General features: G+C 53.0%; 1 protein-coding gene across 1 annotated transcript; it reads right to left on the bottom strand.

Annotated features, from left to right (window-relative positions):
• Nucleotides 1-2,297: 2,297 nt before the first annotated feature.
• Nucleotides 2,298-14,987, bottom strand: ADA (adenosine deaminase). The gene is made up of 10 exons (XM_054391772.1): nucleotides 14,945-14,987; nucleotides 11,732-11,854; nucleotides 10,362-10,505; nucleotides 9,470-9,585; nucleotides 7,058-7,182; nucleotides 6,104-6,175; nucleotides 5,681-5,782; nucleotides 5,009-5,076; nucleotides 4,190-4,319; nucleotides 2,298-2,993 (listed from the first exon to the last, which is right to left on the bottom strand). Exons 2-10 carry the CDS (start codon nucleotides 11,743-11,745, stop codon nucleotides 2,892-2,894), a joined length of 873 nt encoding a protein of 290 aa, XP_054247747.1. The 5' UTR covers nucleotides 11,746-11,854; nucleotides 14,945-14,987; the 3' UTR covers nucleotides 2,298-2,891.
• Nucleotides 14,988-15,726: the final 739 nt, after the last annotated feature.

The following is a 15,726-nucleotide window of genomic DNA, read 5'->3' as shown; positions in this document are numbered from 1 at the left end:
ACTGGTGACCCAAGGGGAAGCATCACCCTGATAGCCTAGGGAAGAGCTGAACATCCCAAGCTTGAGATTTAGCAGAGAAACAAGGCCATCAATAAGCAGAGAAGTGGCTGCCAAACAGAGGCCTCTGAGAAGCGATGGCTGTGGGGACAGCAGAGGTGTCCATGGCTCCAGCCCCCACAGGAAACGAGGATTTGGCAGGCAGTAGCTGCAGTTGCTCTTTGGCAGCTGCAGAGCAGCTCAGCTCCCAGAGCTGCCCTGGTTCGATTGCAGCTCTGTGCCCGGACAGCAGCCAACAGCCTGCTCCTATTTCCTTGTGCTTGTGGGCAAAGCAGCAGGCAGCCCCTGGCCTTGGCTGGCCACACAGTTGGGTCTTTAAGCCCCATTTCAGCTCTCCTCACTGCCACTGGCTCATGCTGACACATGCTAAGAGGAAAGGCAGTGCAGAGGGGCCGTGCACCACACGAGACCTCCAGCAGTCAAATGTGGGCTAAACTTAGGTCTCCCTGGTCAGAAAATATCTGTTCCAGAATTATATTTAGGCAGATCATTAGGGACCTGTTGGCTGGCTCTCCCCAGAGGACAGGAAAGAGGCATCAGGTTCCCTCTGCAAGTGAAAGAAGCAGCTCAGCTGCTGGAGCTGGTGGTGCTGAAAGACCAAGGGCACAGGCTTCAGCCAGCCACATCCTGACCTGCAGAGCTGCTGAGCACAGAACTTCTCTCAACCCTTCATTCCAGCTGAGCACAGGGGCATGCCAGATCTCCTGAAACTCTACCTGAGCACTAAGTGACCACAAAGTCTTTCAGCAGACTGCCCCCTGCCCAAGCTGGCACTGCAGCCCAACAGCCAGGCAGCCACTTCTGGCTCTTGGCATTGGCATCAACCTTCTGCAAAACACTGGAGAGTGGGAAAAAAAATAATAAATAATGCAAATATTTTTGATACACACCAGAAAAAGTGAGCATAGAATGCTGGTGCTGCTGCTTCCAGCAGTGCTGAACATCCCTCACCTAGTGAAGGGGAAAGGACACCTGAGGTTGGAACCTCCTGAACCCATAAACCCAAGCTGCCTAACTAGGGAGCAGGGCTGCTGTCCCTCGGGCTGTCAAAGTGCTGTGACCAGGCAAGAGGAGAGAGCAGGAAAGGGGCTGCCAAAGCCTCCCTCAAGCCTACTGATCCACTCTTGTGCTCCAGCAGGGGTACAGTGGCTCAGGTTGTGGACCATGGGTCCCAGCAGTCACCCTTGAACAGAAGGGCAAAGAGATTTACCTTTTAATAGAAACTTGTTACTTTATTAAACAGGATTAACAATCAACTGCCCAGAATCCAAACAAAGCAACTCTTAATCAACAAACATTTTTTTGGAGAGAAATCACTTCCCCCACCAAAAAAAAGCCTGGTTCTTACTGCAACCATCTTCTTAAAAGTGCTGCTTTATCATTTGCTTTATAAAAGTAAGAAAAAAAAAGCAACCTCTCATATCCACCTGCTAGCTGTGTGTGTGTGCACCTGGTACTCCAGAGATGAGCATCAGAGACAAATATGGAAGCCCAGAGAGAATGGAAATGCTGCCAGCACTCAGTCACTGGCTGAGGCTGAACCAGCTGTGGAAATGGTGACCACAGCCCCTCAGGCAAAGGCAACTTTTTGGTACAGTATCTTTCGAGGAAGCATTTTGGCAGACACCTGGGATGCTACAGCACACCACACACTCATGTAAGGAAAGGAAGGTCTCTGCTCTGGCTGCACAGCTCTGTGGCAGGGTAAGGAAAAATGTGATAAAAGCACCAAACCACTCAGCAACTTCGGTGAATGTTTTATCAGTTCTCCAGCCTGAAGATCTGACTTCTAGCCAGTGATGTGGTTGAGTGAGAGAAGCCCCACTCAGATGGGTCCTGGGCTCAGTGTGACACTGGGCTCCAGCTGATCAGTTTCTTTACTCGGTTCTCGTGGGGCCTAAAGGTTACCTGGAGGCAGGAAGAGGGCAGAGTGGTTCACACAGCAGCTGACCGTGGGCTCCCCGAGCCCTCAACAGAGGAAGAGCAAACTGCGGTTCACAACAATTCTCCAGGATAAAGACCAAACCAGGAAAAGTCCCAGAAGGCAGATTTTGGCCCCAAATGGTAAAAATCTCTTGCAGCTTCCTATGCATTTGTCAGCATGGGGCATGGGCAGCTGTGAGCACAGCTGGAGCCTGAGCCCAGGGTGTGCTCTGCTGCGGCAGCCACGCTGGGGGGGCTGACACCCAGAGTCCTTGTCCAGGAAAGGAGGTCAAAAAAGGGTGCCTGAAGCTGCCCTTCAGAGCTGTGCACGGGCAGGGCACCAGCTGCCAGCCTCTTCTCGTTCCAGGCATGTTAGTACAAGACTAACCCTGGGTAAATACAGCTGTGGCCAAAACCTCCTAGCCCAGGGCCAGGAATAAAGGCTCCATTTGTGAGGTGCCTGCTCAGCCCTGTCAGCACTCACACAAAGGAGGAAGGAGGAGATGAACATGGGCCACAGTCACAGTTAGAGGTGGTTATTTCTGCACTGCAGACAAGGCAGGTCAGTGAGACAGGACAGGGAAGAGAGGGAAAAGAAGCAGGAGAGGTTCTTCTGTTCTCACTTGCAGTACAGAAAGACTGGCAGATGGAGAAGGGAGTCAGGCTAGGAGGCAGTTGCTGTCTGTTTGCATCATAGGAAGTTGGAGGTGCATTTGGGAGAGAGTTTTGGGGGGTGTTTGGTAGGTAGGTGTATGTGACGGCCTGATTCTGCTCAGCACTGTAAGGGTTAATGCAGGGCTGCCAGGAAGAGAGACCGACTCTGGGCACCTTCTTCTGGTGCTCCCATAGCACAGAGGAGAGTCACCCACAGGCAGAGGGACCACTGCTCCGTGCTGGCTCCCAGGGATGGGTCAGGATATGTTGGGGACCATCCCATAGGCTTCATACAGCGTGTTGAGCAGCTCCTGCTTTTCCTTCTCAGGCAAGAAGCTGGACCGAGCTGCATTGAGGTTCTGGAGAGGTAGAGGGGGAACACAAGGGAGACATTAAGATATGCCAGGCAGGAATGCATGGCTGTGCACATGCCAACATCTGGCTCTGAGCAGTGAGGGGCAGCATAAGGTTTCCACTCTCAGATTCATTGCTATAGTCTCCTTTTACAAGCAACTGCTCTGGCCCATCACTAGCAACAGTCCCAAGAGGGATGAGGCAGGCACAAAGCAAAGGTCCTCAAATACCTTGAGAGTTTTTAGGACATGCACTTTAGAACCACTCCTACACTCCCAGCTCCCTCTTTTGGACCAGAGCAAGGTGGTGGTGGCAGCCTGATGTGCCACTGCTGGGACACAGCCTGGCTGTGCAATGTTACCTGCTCACCTGTCTTGAGCAGGGACCTTGCTTTTATTGCACAGGAACAACCTGGCTTTTGCAAGAGCAGGAGAGGATAGCTGGCATCAGGACAGCTTTGGATGCAGGAACCCAGAGATCAGAACTTTTTTCCCTCCCAGACCAAGGCAGTGATGTCTGTAGGAGAAAGGGACTTGTTTCTGCAGCCAGAGCTGGAAGCAGGACTAAGGCTTTCTTGTGAAGTGCACCCTGCACTTCCCAGTCCAAGCAAGTACCTTGGGAGACACCTGGGTGAAAGTGTTGGCATGATTCTAGATGCTTCTTCCCCTAGTAAGCAGTGAGCCAAACTCCCAACAGTTATCCTGCCCTTCTGTCAAGACACACAATGACTGTGTGTGCCCACAGAGAAGCCAGAAGCCAGCAGTCACTTTGTTCCCAGCTCAGATGTTGCATCCTCATGTTGGCCATGGAAAACTGCCAGCACTTTCCTACCTGCTGAACTGTGCTACCTCCTGGGCCAGAACCTGAAATTCCATGCCTGCAATTCCAAATCCAGAAAGGAAAAAGCACCAGGCACCTTCCTGCTAAGCCCTGCTGCGAGGACCTCAGTGGACAACTTCCACTCTGACCTGTTTTCCATAAGGCCCAAAGCTGGCAGCCAAGAGATGCGGCCCCTGCAGAGCCCACCCCTGCTTCCCACAGCCTCCAGCCAGCTCAGCAGCCACCTGCAGTCTCCTGCTCACAGGCTCACTACAAGAATTTTGCATTTCCACTGAAAACTCTGCAGCTTATAAAGGAAAGCAGCAGGCTGTTCTGGGCTGCTCCATGACATCAGCAGAGCATCCAGCTGAGGCTGACTTACCACTCTCTTGAACTCCTCCTCAGTGAAGCCCATGTAGTCCTTCACTATGCTGTAATCCTTGTCAATGGTGGAGTTGAAGATTAGGGGGTCATCTGTGTTTATAGAAAAGTTAGCTTGATCCTTCCTAAACCTGCAAAGAAATTGGGTAGAACTGATGAGCAGAGGGCTGGAGCAACTCTCCTATGAGGAGAGACTGAAAGAGTTGGGGCTGTTCGGTCTGGAGAAGAGAAGGCTTCCAGGAGACCTTCTTGTGGCCTTCCAGTATCTGAAGGGGGCTACAAGAAAGCCAGGGAGGGACTTTTTAGGGTGTCAGGCAGTGATAGGAGTGGGGGGAATGGAACAAAAATAGACATAGGTAGATTCAGATTGGATGTTAGGAAGAAGTTTTTCACCATGAGGGTGGTGAGAGACTGGCACAGGTTGCCCAGGGAGGTGGTGGAAACCTCATCCCTGGAGGTTTTTGCAGCCAGGCTGGATGTGGCTGTGAGCAACCTGATTTAGTGTGAGGTGTCCCTGCCCATGGCAGGGGGGCTGGAACTGGATGATCCTTGAGGTCCCTTCCAACCCTAACAATTCTATGAGTCTGTGATGGGTAGAGCATTGCACACAGCACAGGAGGGACAGGACAGCCTTCCAGGGGGACCCCTGCACCCTCTCCAGCTGCAGCAGGCCCCTCTGTGCCCAAGGATGAGGATGTCCCACGTCCTGCTATGGTCAGATGTGTGTAGCCTTCATAAAACCATAAAGCAGCTCCCAACATCCCAGATCCTGGCTACTGAAGATTGAGAGTTGAGAAGATACAGAGCTGAGAAGCCTTACTGCACTGCTGGGTGTTTCCTGAAGTCTGGAAGGCATGCTCCAGTGAGATAGCTGGACCAGGGGCAGACCTGTTTGGGGGAATTAAACACAAACCTCAGATCAGCCACATGGCTCAGAGCCCCAGATGTGTGGCCTGAAGCTGGTAAGCCAGATCCAGAGCTTTGTTCACAGCTACCCCTCAGCACTGTACAGCCCAAGAGTCCTGCAAATCCCAGGATAGGGATGTGAAGAGTCCACTGCCCACGGGGTAGTGGCAGGAACTCAGGGCCAGTCAGCCAACAGCAGTGTGTCAGCCACAGCTCAGGAACCCCTGACACTGAGCTTGCACACATCCACTGCATGGATCAGCTGGATGCACTCACTTGGGGAAGAGCTAAGGACATTTGCCCACACTGTAACTCCCAGGCAATCCCACCCTCCACCCAGACAGGCTCTGGTGCAGCAGCCCAGTTTGTGAGAGGAGAAGCCTGCAGGCTTGAGGTGTGAAGGAACAAGTCCTCCAAAACTTATCCTCAGCCAGACCAGGATCCATTTCTCTCTGCCACACACCTCCTGCAAGGTGCTGGGTGCCCCAGAGCTCCTCACAGCAAAGATCCCAAACTGCAAGGGCTGATTTTCCACTTAGACAGCAGCTACCAGGCTGTCACCCACCCACCCACCACCCATCCTTACCTCAAAATGCATCTTAGCTTTCAACAGCTCCTTGTAGAGCTCAAGGTCCTCCAAGACATGGTAGCCATGGCCAATGCGCTCAGCCTTCAGGAGATAAACTGCCTGGAGAGCATGGAAAAACCATGTACAGCTTCCAAGCACCAGCACAGCCCCTGCCTGCCCAGAGACCCCTGCCCGCCCAAAGACCCCTGCCCCACCAGGGGTGCAGCTTGCACCACTGAGCCAGCTCTGGAGAGGTCCTGCTCTGAGCTACTGGATCCAGATCTCCACCTGGGTCCCCGACATTTGTGCTGCTATGAGTACAGAGAGGACATGGGCTCCTGTTCCTGGTTCAGGGGGGCACCTCCCACCCTTGCCCCTCTCTCTGCCCTGGGATGCCCCAGTCCCTCCCAGTCCCTGCTCTAAGACAGGAGCTCCTCTTACCTCCTTGATCATGGCAGGTGGACCGACCTCCCCTGCATGGACGGTGCGATGAATCCCACATCTTTCAGCTTCCTGCAAGGCAAGGGAGGACACATCCCTGTGCCATCACCCACACCCCTGTGCCATCACCCACCACCCCTGTGCCATCACCCAACACCCCTGTGCCATCACCCAACACCCCTGTGCCATCACCCACACCCCTGTGCCATCACCCACCACCCCTGTGCCATCACCCAACACCCCTGTGCCATCACCCACACCCCTGTGCCATCACCCAACACCCCTGTGCCATCACCCACCACCCCTGTGCCATCACCCACACCCCTGTGCAAGGGGCAAAGCACCCCCAGCGAGCCCCATTTCAGCTCTGAGCACTGTTTGCATCCAACCCATCCCTTCTGCACCAGCCCCCTGCCACTGCTGCAGGGGACCAGCAACCCCAAACTCCTGCCAGCAGAGAGGCAAAGCATGAAGCTTCCCCTTCCAGCTGTGCAAAGGGCCAGGGTCTAGTCAGAGCCTGGGATCAGGCTCCTGAAGCCATTGCCTGTGAGATGATCAGATAAAAGCACTCTGACCTGCAGCTCCTTCTCTGCCCTGTGGGTGATTTCTGCCAGACTGGAAGGGCCAGTCTCTTCTACCTTTGGTCATGGTTCCACCCAGCCCCAGGAGAAGACCCCCAGCAGTCCAGTGCCTGTCTAGTGGGACACAGGCTCCACATCCCTGGTGTCACACTCAGTGCTAGGGGCAGCATGCCAAGCTCCAGCTCCAAGGCCATGCTTAAGCAATGATGCCTGCCACTAATCATTTGGCAAACGTAAACAAACATTGTTCCTACTTAACAAAATGTTTCTCCTAGCTGGAACAAATGTCTAAGCTGTCCCAGCTGTCTGCAGCCTCACTAACATTCCATGTGTCCCACCCATGCTCAACCCCCTCCACTTTATTCAAACCCACCTCATAGGCTGCCTTGTGCTCAGAGGAGTTCTCCACCTTCAGGCACTCATCCCCAGCCAGGTCGATGGCCACCACAGAGTTGTTTTGATACTTCTTGCAGAGCTCCACCACCTCTGGAGACCAGCCTGGAACAGGCAATGCCAGGTTTCAGGAGAAGGCACTGCTAAGGGTCACAGCTTCAGCACTTGTCTGAACAAACCTATAACTAGAAAGCCAGAGGGGTTTCCTTTGCTCTTTGCTCAGGTCTGATGCTCAGAACAGAAGGTGAAAGGCTGCTACAAAGGTCTGCCATCTTCAGGCTAACAAAAGCTGCCAACTAAAAGGAAATCAGAGGTGTTTGCCAGCTCTAAACCTGCTCTCATCGTGGACTTCTGCACACTTTTGAGCAGAGAAAAAACCCAAACACAGAACGCCCCTCCAAACATGGTGGTGATGGCTGCAGCTGGCCCATGGTAAGGTGGACTGCACAGCCCAGCTGCTGTAACACAGGGGGTGGAAGAAACCTCTCAGCCCAGTCCTGAGCTTCCACCCCATCCCAGGCTGGGCAAGGCAGGGAAAGGGAAGAGTCAGCTTGCCAGCTCTGCTGTGTCACAGAATTTGGAGGGACCTCTGAGGGGGCCCTGTGTGACAGTCAGCCCTGCCCTGCCCATCCTCGGCTCCCCCAGAGATGATGATGAATGCTACTGCTGGTGAGGAGCCTCCTGGAAGGTGATCTTTAACACTCACAAGGTTTTATCTTTTTGGTATCAGTAACAAGTGGCTGACAGAGCTGTCTCTGATCAGGATAGACAAGAACCTCTGAGGAAGGACATGCACCTAGCATGCTGCTTTAGCACCTACCCATGGCAAAGTGGGACAAACAGCACTGTTAAGAACAAAGGCACCTGCTGGGTGCATCCAATTCCCAAGTGACACAAACCCATGCAGAACAGGTGCAATTTCACCTTCTCTTCTCATCAGCTCCCAGCTGATGGCTTTGAGCCATTCTTTTATTATCAAGTTTATGATGAGGCAGTTCTGGCTGGCATCTGCTCCTCTCTCAAGAGTTCCTGTGTTACAGGCTGGCTTCTCCTTGAGCAGCACATCCCAAGCACAGCACTGAAGGCTCTTGCATCGAGCACATCGCTGGCTCTAAGTAAGAGCTGGTGCCCAGGCATGAGAACACAGGAGCAATCCCTCCTGCTCTACAAGCCCTGGGGTGCTCCTGCCACCTTCTGCCTTTCCCATTTGTGCCTTGGCAGGGACCACAATTCCAGACCAAGTATGATACTGCCTTACAGCTTTCCAGCTGCTACAAAGAAAAAAGTTGTTTTGTTACGTTCCAAAAGCCCAGAGATTTAAGTGCCAAGTTTTTAAAGTATTGTTTGGGGTTGATTCTGCAGGCAGGAAAAACCCCACCCTCCAATCTCCCAGTTTCCAAGAATATCATTTTTCGTATTTCTTGACATAAATTAACACATTAGCAAAAATCTTTCCACTATCTACCCTCCTAAGGCTACTTAAAACCATGGTGGGATATGAAGCTATTGATAACAAAGTCTTCACAGAGCAGCCACTGTCATACAGCCTCTCTCCAACTGCATCCCTCCCTGGAGTTAGGTGCTGAGAGAACTCAGCAGCACAATGAACACTGGAATCTGGGGGGGAGGGGGGGGGGTGTCTTCCTATTCTGGGCCCCAGCAGCTGTTACTGACAGAGTTCAGAGCTGCTGACCTTATAAAGAACATTTTCTATGGGTGACTTTGGTAGAATTCACAGTTTCAAGCAGCAGAGCCTGCAGCCAAGGGATTCTCTGGCTGACCTATGATGGACCATGGCTGAAGAAGGACCATGCTGCTGCAGCAGCATGCCCATGAGCAGGTGAAGTGTGAGATCACAGAGTGCTAGGGGCTGGAAGGAACCTCAAAAGATCATCCAGTCCAACCCCCCTGCCAGAGCAGCATCACCCATACCAGGTCTCATGCCTGGTCCTCCTCCTGTAACCATGGGCTCTCAAAACCACCAGATGGTGGTGGCAGATACAACCACTTGCTGTGGCAATGGCTTCAGCTGGGCCAAGGTGAGCTCCAGCCTTTGGGCAAGGTGTGGGTTAGGAGCAGAAATCACACCTTCACCAGACAGAAGAGCCTGCTTTGCCTCCCTGGCAAGACCCTTCAGATCCTGGTCATACCCCCAGATCCCCATTCTTGCATCCAGCAGAGCCTTTCCCCACAGCAAAGGGAGTAGAAACCCTCAGAAAAAAACAAAACAAAACAAAACAACAAACCTACTCTTGCTCAGCACTGCCTGGTCACACATCAGACCCAGGGCCACAGGCCCAGGGCTCTCCCTGGGACCTGAACCCAGGGGCCATCCCCCCCACCCCAGGTGAGGGAAGGGGAGCAGAGCAGCAGGGCAGCTGCAATACATTACTTGGCATATGGCGCATGCAGCATAGAATAGACCTGGCTTTGATGTGGAAATCCCTTTCTCCATCCTGCAGGCCCTGATTTACGAGGTTAACCACTTCATCTGGAGTGAGGTCTCCCCTGCAGGGAAGAGAAGCCATCAGGGAGAGGTGGACACTTACCAAGGAGGTGGCAGGAACTGCAGGTCCAGCCCAGCATGCCCAGAGGACACCCCACACAAAATCCACGCTGCTGGGGGTCCCACTCACCTGAACGTCCAGAGGAGCCCAACCAGACCCCCAGAGCTGAGGAGCACCTCGCACACCCATGCCCTAGCCATGTGGGGCACAAAAGCATGCACAGATGACAGTAAGAACAGGGTGCCAGTCTTGGCTGAGCACAGGAACCTGCCCTTTGTCCAGGCACACAACTACCTGCGGCAGGGCAGGGACAAGCGTGGGGGCTCAGCACCCATCCCAGCACCGCTTGCAAGGGGACACAGAGTCCAGAGTGATTTAATGGGAGGCACACATCACAGAGGGGGTGACGGGTAAGGAAGGGATGGGAGATCCATCCCCCTCCAGCCTTGCCCACTGTCTCTGCCAGCTCCAATTCATGCTTTGCAGGCAGGCAGCCCCTGTCTGAGAGAACAGCTGCAGCCAGAAGTCCAAGCACAACTTGCTGCTCATGCAAGGCTAGGTGCTCAAGGCCAGGGACATTAAAACAGGGCCACACAGGGACACTAGAAGAGGAACAATCCTGAGAGGTGGAAGCGTGCTGGTCTGCGCTGCGCTGGACACGAGAGGAGGTTTGGTTACACCAGACTCTGAACCTGACCAACTCTGACCAACAGTGCCATGCCTTCTCTGTGCCCAACCGGCCAACCAGCAGCTCCTCAGCGTGCTGGCATCACTCACTCAGCTTGGCCCCAGGGGATGGGGTCCACTCGGCAGTTGGCCAGCAGGTGAGGGCTGTACCGGACCTCCACGTAGACGACGCCTTCCTTCGCCTTGGTCTCCACCAGCTCGTAGGCGATCCTGCGCACCGCCTCACGGTCACCCCTGCAGGGACACACCAGGGCACCCATCACAGCAGCACAGCGTATCAGAGGTTGGAAGGGACCTCAAGAGAGCATCAGGTCCAACCCCCCTGCCAGACTTAGGGTAGTCTGCACAGGAATGCATCCAGGTGGGTTTGGAAAGTCTCCGGAGAAGGAAACTTCACAACCCCCCTTGGGCAGCCTGCTCCAGGGCTCTGTCACCCTCACTGGAAAGAAGTTTCTCCTCCTGTTGAGCTGAAATCTTCTCTGTTCCAGTTTGAACCCATTGCTCCTTGGCTTATCACTGTGCACCACCCAAAAGAGCCTGGCCCCCTCCCCTTGACACCCACCCCTCAGATATTTATACACATTTATGAGATCCCCTCCCAGTCTTCTCTTCTCCAGACTCTAAGTATTTCCAGGGATCATCCCTGGGGATGCAGGGATCTCATCAGTGTCAGGGCACGCTGAGGATGGGCCAGGTGTGGTAGTTTAAGGCTATGCCTTTAAAAAAAATTTTCACAAATCTTGAATAGAAAGTGGTAGAATGTAAACAAATCATCACTGGGTGTCAAAAGGAGAATAATGATAAATTCTAAACAATCCCCTTGGAGAGTGTGGCAGTTTTGGGCTATGCCTGTAAAAATTTTTCACAGATCCTGAGCAGAAAGTAGTAAAATGTAAATAAATCACTATTGGGTATAAAAAGGAAAATAATGATAGTTCTAAACTATCCTATTGGAGAGTTACCTACCATAAGAATTAGTCTGGACAACAATCTCTCTCCTTGCTTCTTCACTCCTGAAGAGATTAACTTGCTTCTGCTTGACCTTGGCTGCATTGCTATGGCTAAGTCTAATAAAATCTCTCTCTGCTCCTTTCTCTTTCCCTTTTGTGTACAAGGTGGGAGCAGGGAGGGAGAAGCTATTAGCAGCTCCTCTGGTCTTTGACCGGGGAGAGGGAGATGTCCCTGTGCTGTTCATTAATTGCAAATACCTGTAAATATTGTAAATATTGCATATTTTGCCCATATTCATTGCATTTCCTTGGAGACTGTAGTTTTGCTTGTAAATACAGCTTTCATTTGCTTCCAACTGAGCTGGTCTGGCAAATTTAATGTTGGGGGGGAGGGGATTTTCAACCCACCACACAAGGTGACCCCACACCCCCCCCCCAAGGCTGAGCAACGCTAGCTGAGGGGTTCTGCCAAGGGCTGAGGGGGAAGAAGCAGGGAAGCAGGGAACTTACGCAATGGCAGGCATGTAATGATTGAACTTCTCGAGAAACTTGGTGAATGTCAGGGGGGTTTTGTAACTGACATGCTTCAGGAGGTCATCCACAGTGTTGCCAGGGAGAGGAACCCCTCTTTTCCTGGAAACAAAGCCACAGGTAACTGATGGGGAAAGCTGCTGCGCTTCTGCTGGGTGCAGCTCCCGCAGCGGCGGTGGCCCAGGCTGGCAGCGTTCCCCTCCGTTTCTTCACGGAAAGGACACGGCACAGGGTGTCCTTCCAGCAGCTCCTCCAGCAGCTCCAGCCCACAGCCTCAGCGGGGAGGAAGGCAACCCAAAAAACAGGCCAAGCACAAACACAGCCAAAGACAAGCCCAGAATGACCCAGCAGGAACACAGCCAGGGCACGTTTGAAGCTTAAGGAGGAGTTCACCTAAAGGGGCTCTGGGTTATTTCTTGGCACCTCCTAGTCCTGGTGGCACAATTGCCAACATTCTTTAGAGAATTTAATTCCCACTTATGCAGGCTCCAATGGTTGAAAATTGTGGAGATGCTCCCCAGGCCCAGGATCACACAGGCAGGGGTCTTACAGCTCATGGGTTCAAATCAGCAGCTCCTGCAAGAGAGCTGCTTCCCAAACCCAGCATCGTGGTGGCATCTTCTGTGACAGGGACATCTCCCAGGCAGGAGCAGTCTGCAGTCCCAATAACTGCTCTCAGCAGAGGGATGGAGGTGGTAAACCCCACCTGAACACTGCCAAGAGGCCATTTTCCCCCTGATGTCTGGGGGGGGAGGTGTCCTTGGCAGGGTGCCAGCCTAGGATGCTGCCTGTTTCCTGGGCAGGCTTTGCCACCACCACCCTACACTCTGGTACCCTGCACATGCCAACCTAAATCAGGGATAATAAACCAGACAATTTGCTTGTAATCCTCTTTCCTCCTGCAATGAATGACAGTTGATTGAGGGATCTCTCTGCTAGTAGAGACAAAACACCACCCACAGCTTTAGGGTCCCAGTGCCAGCAGCCATCCCAAAGAGCAATCCGCTGGGAAGCAGCCCAGAGGACCCCGCTCTTGGGTTCAGTGAACATTGCTCACTCCCTGCTCAGGCAGGAAGGAACCCAGCTCCATGCTCAGCCTTCAGATGCAATCCACATGGATTAAGTTGCTGGCACTCAGCAGGGACAGTCATCACTGCCAAAGCATTGGTTTTCCTCCCTGCCTTGCCCTTTCCATGGCACTCACACATGTGTGTCTGCTCCAGGCACCCATCTACATCTTCCTCCACCTGCCCAGGGAGTTTCCCATAGCACAGCCACTTCCCTGACTTCTTTCCTGTGCTTCCCAAAGGATTGCCTCTGCCCAGCCAGCAGCGACAGCATTTTAGGATGAGTTGCAAAGCAGAGATGCTGGAGTCATCTCTCTGATGGGGGACTCTGGTGGACCTTATCAGCATTGCTCTGGGAGCTGCTGCTGCTGCATCTAACTTGCCTGGTAGCTGGGAGCCTTCTTCCCTGGAGAACATGCTTGTGCCCACCAGCACCTCAGCATCCTGCTCACAGGCAGCACCACACAGACCATCCTACTGTGGGCAGGGCACCTCTCCCGGGGGCACCAAGTCCCATGAAGTGGTCTGTCACCACTCTAAAGCCTTTGGCTGGGCAGGAGAGATGCAAAGCCTGCCTCAGACCTGACAGAACTGGAGCCAAAGTTTCTAAAAGCAGATGAGTTCAGGCACTGCCACCAGGGGCTTGTGCACCCCAGCAGCTTTGGGCTCTTTGTGCATGGTCACCACCTGCCAAATTTATTTCCAGCTCTTTAACTTTAAAAATAGCCCAAGAGCAGCTTTCTGTGCCCAGGGTGAGGTTCTTAAGGTGGTCCCTTGCAGCCTCCTGCAGTGCCCTGTTGCTTGGACATTGGTATGAGCACTGGTTTTGGAGCCCAGGAATAGCACAGCCTTGCTCCAGCCCAGCCCTGGGGGATGCCAGGGCTGTGTAAAAATAAGAGGGAACTTGACACACACTTGGACAGTGAACATTTCTGTCCTAAGAAAGAGGCTTGAGATCCCCAGATGGCTGATGCCTCCTGGGCCTCAGGGCTTTTACACTTCTCCTGGGGGACACCAGCACTTGTCCTTTGCTGGCAGAGTGACCCAGCAGGGCCCCAGGGAGCCATGACTGACTCCTCTGTCCATGGGGACTTGCATTTCAGCCCTGCAGCCCACCAGCAGCATGGGCAGAGTCAGCAGGAACCCTGACTCTGCTCACCATGCTGGTGTCCTACAAGGAGCAAGGTGGACATCTCTGATCCACCTCCTTACTCTGCACTGCAAAACCTAAGCCACTCCCTGCAGAAGAAGCTGCTTTAGCAAGAATATTCCCTCCTAGTATCGCTGTGCCTTGGAGTCTGCTTGGCTCACAGGATGCCAGAACCACTTCCCATCCTCCTCAGCACTGATCTCCTCCCCAAAACACTGCAGTTGTGTTTAAGAACTGCTTCCTGAAATCTTTAAGCTTGCTACTGTCTCAACCTGAGGGTATCTGCTGGTCTCCATTAGCTTTCTGAAGAGTGACACCTGGAAGAAGCCTTCAGGTTACTTTGCTTACAGCTGTGGAGCCAGGTCCTCCCTTCAGTTAATCATTCACTCTGGTGCTTCCCACACGATGGCTGAAGCAAGAAGATGCTTGTGTCAAAGAAACAACCTCTCCTCCAGCCACTGCCAAGGGCTCTCTGAGGGCACCCTCACAGAACACAGCTCCTTGGGGTTCAGTGGCACACAGCACCAGGGCAGGGAGGAGCACCCAGGCCGGGTTCTCCTCCCAAGACTGTGGTACCACCACCAAGGTGACACTCCCAGCCTGCTTTCATTTCACTTATTTAGCAGTTACTGGACTGACTCTGTGTGGCTGCACCTTGGCAGACACCTTCAGCACCTCTCTCATGGTGGCTCCTCTCAGCTTGCCCAGCTCACAGAACTGATGGCCCCCACACTCTTGCTCCTGCCACCACAGCAGCCCTGCTGCAGCACTGCTCTTTGGGATGTTCTCTATGGGCCTCTCCCTGTGCAGCCAGAGGACCCTCATCTGTGCAGAGCAGGTGAGAGCAGCACCAGCCAGGCCTTCTGCCTGCACAGCAAGGAGGGAGCTTTCCCGGCCTGCCAGCAGAAGCTCTTCTGTCAAGGGATGATGCTTTTGAAGTGCATCTCCCAGAGCTTTCTTGCCCCAGCCACTCACCTGCCATAGTGCAAGATTGTTTCTGGCCTAATGGCTCCATCCAGGTGGACGTGAAGCTCGACCTGCAGCAAGGTAAAGAGAAACTGGTGAGGTACTGCCAGAGCTGCAGCACATGCTGAGAGCCAAGCAGCTGGGGTTGGTGCAGGCACAAATGCAGCCAATCCAGGGACAGAATCTCGCCAAGGAAGCACAAAAACGTTTTCAAAACACCATCATTACAAAGTTTATTTTTCAGTATCTGCTGCAGTGTGTCACACATTCAGTGGACCTTTAGAAGTGCATTCTGCTTTCGTAATCTTCAGGAACTGTCCCACCCTTATTCAGCCTGCATGGTTTGAAGTTTGGGAAGAGGGAAAGACCTTAACCCCAAACACCTTCACTTTCTAGCTTGCTCCATCAGAATTCACAGATAGCCAAGCATCTATTCATTTGCAAAGTCATTACCCAGGAACTTTGACTTCCCTTCCAAGTCAGCTCCTGCTGTTATCAGAGCACAGAGGGTATCCAACCCTGCCCCTGGAGTCAGTCCCATGGATCAAGGTGCTGTCAAAAGAACAAGAGTTGCCCCACAGAGCAAACAAGCTGCTTTCAGAACCAACTGCTTGGATTTTGACTCAGATAAACCTCACTCTGAAACCCCAGTTCCTGATTATTCCTGCAACAATGGATTTTGGAGAAAGAGTCCCAGAAGAGCAAGGGCAAGCTTTTTCCATTAGGCAGCTGGAGCTTTTGGAGGAATGTGACCAATGTAATTTGGAAGTTGAAATGAGAAGGAAAATATT

Source organism: Indicator indicator, chromosome 24 (genome assembly GCF_027791375.1).
Source record: "Indicator indicator isolate 239-I01 chromosome 24, UM_Iind_1.1, whole genome shotgun sequence".
NCBI lineage: Eukaryota > Metazoa > Chordata > Aves > Piciformes > Indicatoridae > Indicator > Indicator indicator.
The sequence above is the reverse complement of the archived record's forward strand: the minus strand, read 5'-3'. Positions and strand labels throughout refer to the sequence as shown.

Coding starts and splice junctions, on each gene's coding strand:
- ADA (XM_054391772.1), bottom strand. Junction 9,586..10,361: donor ATCCCCTGGGGCCAAGCTGA/GTGAGTGATGCC, acceptor TCTTCCCTGCAG/GGGAGACCTCACTCCAGATG. Junction 6,176..7,057: donor AGCACAAGGCAGCCTATGAG/GTGGGTTTGAAT, acceptor CTTGCCTTGCAG/GAAGCTGAAAGATGTGGGAT.